The 10,843-nt window shown below is 37.0% G+C and overlaps 2 protein-coding genes across 3 annotated transcripts; one reads left to right on the top strand and one right to left on the bottom strand.

The window, feature by feature from the left end:
• Positions 1-223: 223 nt before the first annotated feature.
• Positions 224-7,872, bottom strand: bbs2 (Bardet-Biedl syndrome 2). Of its 2 annotated transcripts, none has more exons than XM_081372010.1 (18): positions 7,754-7,872; positions 6,782-6,945; positions 5,263-5,490; positions 4,963-5,088; positions 4,812-4,874; positions 4,634-4,711; positions 4,455-4,559; positions 4,252-4,338; positions 3,491-3,626; positions 3,274-3,413; positions 3,046-3,184; positions 2,449-2,620; positions 2,142-2,271; positions 1,906-2,025; positions 1,691-1,828; positions 1,497-1,609; positions 1,268-1,416; positions 224-657 (listed from the first exon to the last, which is right to left on the bottom strand). In XM_081372010.1, exons 2-18 carry the CDS (start codon positions 6,896-6,898, stop codon positions 551-553), a joined length of 2,148 nt encoding a protein of 715 aa, XP_081228136.1. In that variant the 5' UTR covers positions 6,899-6,945; positions 7,754-7,872; the 3' UTR covers positions 224-550. The 2 variants fall into 2 exon arrangements, with proteins under 2 accessions (XP_081228136.1, XP_081228137.1); XM_081372011.1 differs by having other exon boundaries at positions 6,782-6,908; positions 7,754-7,856.
• Positions 7,873-9,493: 1,621 nt separating this feature from the next.
• On the top strand, positions 9,494-10,403 carry mt2 (metallothionein 2). Its single transcript, XM_081371796.1, has 3 exons — positions 9,494-9,619; positions 9,853-9,918; positions 10,025-10,403. Exons 1-3 carry the CDS (start codon positions 9,595-9,597, stop codon positions 10,114-10,116), a joined length of 183 nt encoding a protein of 60 aa, XP_081227922.1. The 5' UTR covers positions 9,494-9,594; the 3' UTR covers positions 10,117-10,403.
• The last annotated feature ends 440 nt before the right edge of the window (positions 10,404-10,843 follow it).

Below are 10,843 nucleotides of genomic sequence, written 5' to 3' on the forward strand. Positions count from 1 at the left end.
TTTTTAAAGGTATTTCATTGATCACGTGACAGCTCGAAGTTTGTTGGGATGCACCGCGCGCCAGATGCCAGCGCAGCAACTCCCCGCGAGCCGGGAGCGAGGACAGGGAAGCGAGAACGCGCAAGGGAATTATGAATTCAGGAGAGTCCCATTGCTGCCCCTTTCGCTTTTCCATAGTGGAAAATAAAACTAGTTTAACAGCACAGAGAGAATGAAAACAGATACATTTATATAATAATTTAATATCCTGTTTGAATACAGATAAAACCAGTCGATTTACAAACACATTGCCTTGGTACCAAAATACAGTCTCTTTGGCTATCACGTTTTGGCTAAGACTTTACAGTTACTGACAGACCAACCCAGTTACTCCTCTAAAACAAAACTGCAGCCAGTGAAGGCCGGATTCAAAATATATCCCCTCATGCAGGCCTTTTCATTTCCCAGTAGGCTACTGGGCACTTTCCAAGCCTGTTTTGGGGGTTCTCCCCCAGGAATGTGGTCTGATCTTCCAGACTTCTGCTTAAGGTCATTTAGAACCAGATGTTCCTCAGGAGGAAGTAGTCCCTGCTCTCATGATCTTGAAAAGAGCATTGATGTTGTTGTTCTTGATGGCATCTCGACAGGCAGTGATAACCTGAGTTTTGGGTTTTCCCACTGAAAAGCATAATTGGAAATTAATTAATTATAATCATGATTACAATTAATTGCCAAAAAAAAAAAAAACTAATGAGCTGAGAGACCATTTAAGATATTCATAGTTTTCAGTCATATGACTGGCACCTGGAAGGCAAACATTCATAGAACTGCAGCACAAGCCTGTCCATTTTCCATCCGTTTCAAACCACAAATATTTAGATGTAGATTATATTTGAACAAATTGCAAGTTTGGGGCACTTGTAATCCATATAAAACACCAGGCAAAGTATTTCAATCACGAAAAATAGCGGGACATTCTAAAACACTTAATGTGGCTTTAATATACTTATTTAAAGATCAAATTCAGTATACTTTTTATTGATGATGCATACTATATATAGGCAAACAGAATATGAATGCAAACACACTACATTTCATGTTAAGTTTTTACTTGAAAAAGGTTTTATATGGGAAAACTCACTGTTTTAGTACATAGTACAGTATAAACCTGGTAAAAATAACTGCGGGGCAGTGGAGGAAAATCTTGATTTGCCCTCCAGGTGGGCGTTCCTATACAGTGGTCAAGTGAAAACTATGAATACTCATTCTCTTAGTAAAATCCACCCACCTCTCAATCTCCCTGCCCTTTGGATGGCCTGGTTAACTGATTTCAGCCGTGCGAGGAGGGCATTGTGATTATTAGACCTGATTTTATATTCATTGATCAAATCTCTGTTGAGGTCATACAGCTCAATGTAGCGTTTCTTCATGTTTCTCCTAAAAATCAGAATATCATTTCTGTGAATACATGTCTTTGAGAAAGCGAGAGGACTGATCAATCAAACTAAGATGCTCACCAATCACCCATGAGTCTGGCATCTTCCGCCTGCACCAGCATATTCCTTACGTAGTTGGAATGATCTGCCATTGCTGCTGTGAGCTTTTGATGCACTGAGTGAAAATCATCCACCTAACACGAACATAAAAGGATGTTTGCAGCTAAAAGACTTCAAAAAAAATTTATCTTAAAGGTGATGTTGCTATTCCTAACCTCAGTGAGAGTGGTTCGTAGCTCTTTGAAGTAGACAGGGAAGTCAGCCTCAGCCTGTAAGTCTTCAATGGCCAGAAAAGAAGCAAGTGACTGGACCAGATCTCCAGCCAGGTCAATGTCATCTGTTCTCAACGTGATCTGATGAGGAAGAACTAAGTTAGAGATTTTTTTGAGCAAGTAGCCCACAAATACTGACAAACACACAATAAAAGCACCTCTCCACTATGCTGCATATTGATTCTCAGGAGACCTCCTCCACGCAGTGCGGTGAAGGTGATGTCTGGACTGTCAATGCCCTCGGGCAGCAGAAAGTTCTGGTTTAGCCACATGACTACCTGCAGACATAGATGCATGCCTCATATTTCATCAGCACTATGATAAACAACACATGGCACGATTTTTGTGACATCATGCACACACGGTTCCATTTTGAGTGAGCGTGTCCTTTTACCCTCTGAGGTCTGTCATTGATGTTGAATGTGACTTTTCCTGTGGGTTCTGTGGCTGAGGAGTCAACGCTAAGGTCATACATCGAGAAGCGAGGCAGCTGACGTGTGATTTCAAATACGTGGAACTGTGTACTGGAGTAAATGCGGAAGGAGAACAGAAAAATGCATCGTCATCGGCATGAGATTTCTTTGAAATTCTTCCACCATATTTTTTCATAATAGCTTAATTTTAAACTTAGTTGAATGAATCCTCATAATCCAAATAATGAAGTTTGACAATCGTCATGATGATATTCCACATTTGTGTACCTTGTCTTTCCTCCCACAAAGGCTTTGATGTGAAGGTCAACTGGAATGTCTTTTGGAGGAATGATGGGGACACGGACACAGCCAGAGAGATTTTGAGCGCTAGGGTGAACCACGTGACTCTCACCTTCAAAAATCCCCTCAGCAAATATCAGCACGGCTCTAATGATTGTTTCTGAAGGAGGGCAGCAAAAAGAATATCATAATATTATCATTTAAAACTTCATGTTCATAGAGCCCAAAAAACATATATTAAGGGCATGAATTGTACTAATTTGTTCCCTTGTTTTAGTAAATCATGAACATGTTAAGCTAATTTGTTTCCTTGTTTTAGTTAAAACGTGGCCATGTTTTAAGAATTCATTCTAATTGTGGCTACATTGTACTAATTAATTCCTTCGTTTTAATTTAGTTAAATTGTGGCTACGATATCTTGTTTTTCCCCCCATATGTTATGCGTGGTGCTCTGTACAGGTCAAACTGATTTTACAAATTTGAATGTGGCTTTTATGACAGGTCTATATAATTGAACTAAAAATTGATCAGCTGTAGTGCAGGTGAAAAAAGTGTTGCAACTGAGTTAAGATGGTTTAACTGTACCATTCGGAGTGGAGATGTTGAGCTCTATGTGTGCTCTCTGGCTCTCTGTTGCTCTTCGTACAGACAAGGCTGTCTGGAGCTGCGTGTTAGCTGGAATTACACCCATCTTAAATTCCCCCTCCGAAACTCCAGGAAGAGCCTATATCACACAAATTTCACTCACCAAAAACTGCATTTTGAACATCAACATAAATCACTAAATTTTAACTAAAGAACCGCATGCGTAACCTTGGAATTTTCCTCGTAGTTTCGTAATTCCAGCATCAAGTTCTGTTTACGTTGGCTCAGCTCCCTGATCAGGTCCTGTTCTACACTAGCATCCATTAGGTTTCCCTTCATATCCTTACTGGCAGGCAGATAGCCACGCACTGTAGGATGACACATATATATGATGAGCCAATACTCAAGGGCAACATGCATTTACAATAAATGTCCGTCATCTCACCCTCTCCCTCCACAGAGGTGCATATAAGCTGAATCTGTCCATCCATGCGGTAGTCTCCCTCAACAATCCCAGCCACAGAGGATGAGAAGTTATCCTTGAAGATCACCTCACCAGTGCGATCACTGCGAGCATCAATCTAGACATGGAATCACAGGGAATCGTTTCTTTTTACTTGTACAGCAAAAACCTTGGTAAGTAAAATGTGAGGAGTACGTTTACACGACAACGCTTTTACAGATGACAACGTTGTCAAAATGATCCCTGTTGACACCGATCTGCGAAAATGACTAAAAACGCTGTATTATGTACACTGTAAAAATGTAGCTGCAATTCTTAACTTAAAATTTGTTGAGATAACTTAAATATCCAACTAAACTAAAGTTAACTAAACTTACTATTTTAAGTCAAGCACAAACAAGTAACATTTTTTAAGTTGAAACAACACATTACTTCTTATACTAATGTTGAATTTTAAGTTGTGATAAATAATCACAGCAATCATTTTTTACAGTGTATGCCCGGCCAGTAGTTGTCACTTTGTAAAGAAATACTACGCGCCTATAGACTGAATTTTCACAAATTCACGGTATCGTTTTCAAAAACTTGCACTTTTAAACCAGCTTTCAAAACATTGGATTTTCAGGCCCCCAAAACGCTGCTGTAGTGTACATGGATAGCCAAAACGGGTAAAAAGTTTTCAGTTTTTAGTTGAAAAAGGTGTCATGTAAACAGCCACTCAGTGTAATTTCTAAAAGACTGACCTTTCCATTGGACCACCCAGTTATGAGCTCAACAACACCATCAGCATTAAGATCAAAGGCATGGATACTCATGGCGTGATTTTTAGACTGTGAGAAAAAAAAAATCAAAATTATTCTTACTCATTTATGTTCATTAATGATAATTTTCCTCTTGGAAAGAATGCTGATTCAGGTATAATTTTGAATGGACCAAAATGCACTACCTTGATCCTCCAGTAGCGTGCAGTGCGGTCATACACTCCTACCGTGCCATTGGCCAGAGCATAACCAAACCTGCTGCCGTGCATGTGACAAAGCGATGTGATTGTCTGAAAAAAACAGAAAGCAATAACTGTATATAAAATAAATTATCCAACTATCAACCAAATGTCATAATTCATACCTCATTTTCAGCCATCTCAGTCACCAGTTCATCCTCTCTGAACACCCTGATGTCAAAGTCGTCCGAGCCAACAAGCAGCTGGAAAGATGTGTGGTCAATTTATGAAAGCAGTATTTTAATATAACTTACAAAAGTATTTTGTCATTATGACGTGAAAACGAAAAGAATAATGCCTCACCTCATTCTTGCCATCTGCAGTAAAGTCACAAAGCACAAGTGATCGTACATTATCTCCAGTGACCTTCAAAAAAATAAGTATACCTATAAATATCCTTCATAGTTTTGTTTCTCAAATATATTTCGAATATAGGACACAAAAATGATCTTACTGTCCAGAACCGGTCATTTCCCTCATAGTCAAAGCCTTGCAGAGCACAGTTTCCACCAATGATGGCAAGGGTGGACTGGATATCTCCTAGTTTTCCCAGAACAATGGCATTGGCCCCATCAGTCACCTGTTATATAACAAGCATGTGATAAACATTTCTGTTTTACTTGGATAAGAACCATTCAATCGCCTGGTATCAATGTCTTAAGAAATCCATTTTATTTTAAGAATCCATTCTTTAAAAAATAAAAAAAAAAACACTGCAGCTTTATGTATACGAGACACACCATATGAACCTTACCTCCTTGTAGAAGACATCGGTGTTGTCATGCACATCATAGGCCAACAGATTAGTCTGAGAGCCTACGAGCAGCGTGTGTCCTGTGGTGTTGGGTCCCAGAGTACCAGCCGTCAGACAGCTGACTGCCTGGTTGATATTGAGGAGTGAGATATCGGAGTCCTGGGTACTCTGACTCAGCCGGTGGGCTTCTGGCCTCTGGCCTCGAGAGTGAGGGTTATGGATAAACACCTGGATGGGTTTAGAAGTTAAACTGGATTGTACAGTGTGTAAAAATGCTAATGGATTAATATGTATTAGATTAGTTTTTTGTGTTTTTTTACAAATACACATTTGAAAATGTCCTAAAATCACTTTGCTTTAACAATGTCAATTTTACATTTACAATTTATAACAAGTTTTTCAACAAGGCACACCATGAGTCCACATTACAACATTATCCTTTATTGTATAATAAATATCACAGACTTTGTAACTAAAATAGCCAATCAAATCAATCCCGCTTGTCATTAGGACCACAAGGAGCTGCTTGTGTAAATGTACAACAACAAAAAAGGCTAAATAGAGATTGGCAAAGCTATGAGAACCATGAAGTCCATTGTAATAAAATACAACAAACAAAGCTGGCTATGCTGCCAACCAAGCTTAGAAAAAATCCAAATTGGCACTTGTCAGAGAAAAAAAAAACAAGAATGCAACTACAACAATGACAAGAGCAGCAAAGCGCTCTACATGAATATTCTTGAACAAAATATGTGCTTTGTAAATGTTTGAATGTGCTATTGATGCCAAAGGGAAGAATAACTATTACAATGAGAAATATAATATAATAGAACATATTGTAATTCAATCTAATATGATATAATTTTAATATATAATACTTTTTAATAGGGATGCACCAATAAGAATTTTTTCTGGCCGATCCGATTATAACTAACAACTATTGGTGATTCAGATACTGTCACTTTCTGTCTTATTTGAACTTTTGTTATAAAAATAGATTAGTAACTTATTAAAGTTAGAAAAGTGTTTCAGTCAATAGTAGTGAGCGATTTTTTATGTCTTTTGTTGTATGATTAAAACACAGACAGCAGCACATCAGGAATATTAGGCTGCTGTCACTTTAAAAGCTGCACGGATCCAATGTACTGGTACACAAGCGTTTTATTTCTCAACTGTTTACATTCATTGAAGACATAACTGAGTTTACAAGGATACTCGCCAAGACAGGCATTTTGATATAATTTTGTGTGAATTAGAAGTGAACTCAATTCAGTATTTGTGTCCAAAAGTGGCTTTTTTTTTTTTTTTTTTTTTTTTTTATCTATCAAGTATTTAATTATTTTATCTAGAGAAAAACGTTGGATTATGCAACAGACATTATACAGCTTAGAGCCTTCATTCAGTTAATTAATAAGCATTTTCATGCTATAGCTGATATGCCGATGGTTTTAAATTGATAAAAAAAATCAGCCGATACATCGGTGCATCTCTACTTTTTAATATAATACTTTTCACTTACCTTGCCTGCTTGCGTGGCTGCAGTGAGGCATGGATGTATCCCATCGTACTTTCCAATAGCAACCATTCGAGGGTTAATCTTATGGTTCAGTTTAAGGGTGAAGATGGGCACTAACATGGTGGCACAGCTAAACAGCAAAATTAGATGTTACCAATGCAAACTTCCTGTGAAAATACCATAAACAGATGTTAAAACAATGACTCTCTCTGTAAACATTCACACATGTACTAGAGAAACCACAAGAATCTCCAACATGGATCGCAAGTCAATGAAGCATTATTGTGAAATTATATATATATAAACCATAGTTTACTCAGTTTTGTATACATTTTCCGGTTTTGATATTGTTTTTAAATGTTTAAAATCTACAGCTCAAAAATGTTATGTCAGTATTGTCACTGTCAAATAAACAAAACATTTACATAATTAGAATTAAGTTAATATAAATGAAATGAAAAGGCTATTTTAGGTAAAGGGGAAATGATCCACAACAAGAGACTGTATTCAGGCTTCAGCCCATCTAACTACCCATTCTCTCTGGGTAATAGAATAAACAGCTTACTGTGCTTCTCGCCCGATGGGGCTTCTGTTGCCTAGCAACAGTGGGCAGCTTGTCACGGCATTACCAAGCCACTTTTGCTAGCATGCTATTCTGCTAATCCTTAAAGTGTACACGTCTGCTCACTATGTTTCTAAAAAATAATAAGGTTTTACTTTGTACTTCTATTTTAACATATTAATTATGCGACGCCATTTTCATTCAAAACGAAGAAATTTACATGCTATCGATATATATTAGCCAGATCCAGGCAACTCAGTGTATTCTCTATGCGCTGGCTAGGGGTGCTGCTAACTCTGCGTGGCTAATTAGCAGAAACCCTTCATACTGTGCTTGGAGATGATAATGTGTGCATAATTATATTCCCTTTACTGCAATAAACATACGAGTTACAATAAATGGAAGTGTCTTACCGCAGCCGCTAGCTTGTTCGCTGCCAGGTGTTGTATTCTGCTATTACTGACAGGACAAACTGATGTCCATAACTTGGAGAGGATTGTTTCCAGCAGGATGTGCAGTGAGCACGCGCAGGGTCCTGATTTAAAGGTCGTAATAAAAGTTGGCAGTTTGGCATCAAGAATAACTACTTGAATGATATCTGTAATTATAATTTTTGGGAAAACAACAACAACAACAACAACAACAACAACAACAACAACAAAACTCGGCACATGCACCACGGGTCCAACAAGTAGAAATTTATTGACAGACTCTAAATTTCTACTTTTTTTTTTTTTTTTTTTTTTTACATAAAGCATAATAACTTAATGTCATAATGTTATGCCTATGCTTTAACAAGTTTTGGGGCTGGCCGATATATAACAATAATACGAGAGATCATCTGAATTTAAATCTACCTAAATTATATTTATCTAGTTTATTAGATTATTAGATTAGTTTATTTATCTAAATATATAGCGTTGTCTAGCAGGTAAAACATTTGCAGGCTTTGCTTTATGTATTTTGGCATTTTGATTGTTAAATTTATAAATGTATGTAAAATGAAAATATTTACATGGAGGCACACATATGAAATACATGCAGTAAACTAATCTATATTAACAAATATTAGAAATTAAGATAATGTAAATATATTGCACATATCTAAACGTATTTACATGTAAAGGAAATAAATATATGTAAATATTTCCAATAAAAATATATTTACATGTTTAATATGTGAATTTTTTTAAAAAGGGGCTAAAATGAAATATTTAAATATATTTTTAATATTTATTTCAAAATATATTTGCATATGAGTATACAATTATTTTCTTCTATTTAGATTTAAGACATTTAAATGTCTACAGTATGTATATAGGGGGGGGGGGGGGCATTTTTTTTACGCTTTAAATTATTTATCTTCACCCCCAAAATTCAAAGTCACTCTGCACTCGTTACATCAGTTCAGTTGTAATGAATAATTGGTAATGGAAAAATACCCGAGAGAGTAAACGAGTGCAAATCAATTCTTCTGTTTACTGAGGTTTCGCCCGCATCTCCGCCGAGTGCAGACAGGGAGCACGTGATGAGGCAGTCGCACACACGCACGCAGTTTGTTTCACTTTAGTGCCGTGTGCAGAGAGGACAAACTGTTGACAAACAATTATGGGAGAGAATAAAGCTTTCATAAAATCTAAAATTGCTTCTAGGCGAGCATCATCTGTGTATTAAATGTCATATATGGGCCAATATCTGCTTAAGTTGGGCATATAACTTATTTAGACTCTTATACGTGTTTACTTTGGTGTCGTATTACTTTGCCTTTCTCACAGAAATCTAAAACCATTAAAGAAGCTCAAAGACTGGGCAAGTATGACAAAGTATGGTATTTTATAGACCTCTTTGATTCTAACATACTTTATACTATCAAACAAGAAGGTCTTTCCATCTCCCAAAACCAAAATAACAAACAAAAGCATCTAATTATATAATCACGTAAACAAACAGCAATCACCATTCAGCCAGTGGAGTTGAATGGTAGTTATATAATCGTAAAACCAACACATTGATGTGACAGGGTGGGAATGATGACTCCTGATTGTTTGATAGTTTGCACCCAGTGTGATTGAGGATGAATGCCCGTGTGCAGGCTGAAGCGGGCGGGCTTTTGCACGCGGTGTGTGCAATCAGAGCTGTATAAAAGCAGCGCGCGATCAGTTCTCTGGCACCTTCTACATCAACTCATCCACCGACCTAGTGAAGCGATACTTCCAAAGGACTTTCGGGCTCTTTAAAGATACTTTGAGGAAAAATGGATCCTTGTGATTGCGCCAAGAGTAAGTGTTTTAGACATTGATTTTACAATTATGTTGAATTTAGTTTTGGAATCAAGTTAGCCTACTATACACTTGTATTGTTTTAAGGGTGTATGTAGGTGGACTTTTATAAAGCCTCAAACCAAACATAAAAATTGTGCTTCTAGGCTAGCACATTCTGATAGTAGTTTTATTGAATTTATTTAATGGGAGTTATATCAGCAACGTTATGTTTTTGTTTTGTTTTTTTGTAGCTGGATCTTGCAACTGTGGTGCCACCTGCAAGTGCACTAACTGCCAGTGTACAACCTGCAAGAAGAGTAAGTGAACTTAGTAACTGTTTACTACAACAATTCTTTTTTTTTTTTTTTTTTTTTTTTTTTCTGTCTCTCTGAGGTGGCTAAACTTATTTTTCTATTGTCACAGGTTGCTGTACCTGCTGCCCGTCTGGTTGCAGCAAATGTGCCTCTGGCTGCGTCTGTAAGGGCAATTCCTGCGGCTCCAGCTGCTGTCAATGAGGAGGTCAACGTGATGTTTTGCTACAACCATGTGAATTTGTTCATCTGTATTTGTCATCGTTTTGCATCGCATAATGTTGTCTTTCTATGAAATAAATGACCTCCCAGTTGTTCTCCAAACTCACTGTTTAATGTTGTGGAATCATTTAACAAAGGCTAATGAGGGAAAACAATGCACTGATTTGTACTGCTACAAATAAGACTATCACAAGCTGTCTGTTCTTTATTAACATTTGTAAGTCTTTCTGCCATGTACCTTGTCGACAATATATCAATGTCAGCAGTTATTGGTGTGTGTGGCTTTATTTCATACCTTTTTTTTTGTGTGTGTGAACTCTAATATACATTATGCACCTTGACTTATGACGGGATGGCTCTTGACCTGCTATTCAAATCTTTATTAATGCAAGTTTTAGAGCACGTAAGATGGCAATGCAATCCTTAACCCACTCACTGTTAACTTTATTTAAACTTTATTTTGATGGTCCTTTTTACACATTCTGTATAGGTACTTTACTACCTGTCAACTTTAGAGTATTATCTGTTAACTCTTTATTGTGATGGTCCTCCAACAGACATTATGACTAACTTTACAATTACATTAATAGTAATTTATGTACAATTACTATTAACTTTACTTAAAGACCAACTTTAAAAGTGCATGTCAATTTATTTTCACTCTGCCAGTTTACTTCACACTCATTTAGTAGACCTGTAGGTGCAATGT

This window comes from Scardinius erythrophthalmus (genome assembly GCF_964197995.2).
Source record: "Scardinius erythrophthalmus genome assembly, chromosome: 8".
NCBI lineage: Eukaryota > Metazoa > Chordata > Actinopteri > Cypriniformes > Leuciscidae > Scardinius > Scardinius erythrophthalmus.

Coding starts and splice junctions, on each gene's coding strand:
- bbs2 (XM_081372010.1), bottom strand. CDS start 6,898: ATGTTAGTGCCCATCTTCACCCTTAAACTGAACCATAAGATTAACCCT. Junction 5,089..5,262: donor CCGATGTCTTCTACAAGGAG/GTAAGGTTCATA, acceptor GTTATATAACAG/GTGACTGATGGGGCCAATGC. Junction 4,875..4,962: donor GAAATGACCGGTTCTGGACA/GTAAGATCATTT, acceptor ATTTTTTTGAAG/GTCACTGGAGATAATGTACG.
- mt2 (XM_081371796.1), top strand. CDS start 9,595: ATGGATCCTTGTGATTGCGCCAAGA. Junction 9,620..9,852: donor TCCTTGTGATTGCGCCAAGA/GTAAGTGTTTTA, acceptor GTTTTTTTGTAG/CTGGATCTTGCAACTGTGGT. Junction 9,919..10,024: donor GTGTACAACCTGCAAGAAGA/GTAAGTGAACTT, acceptor CTATTGTCACAG/GTTGCTGTACCTGCTGCCCG.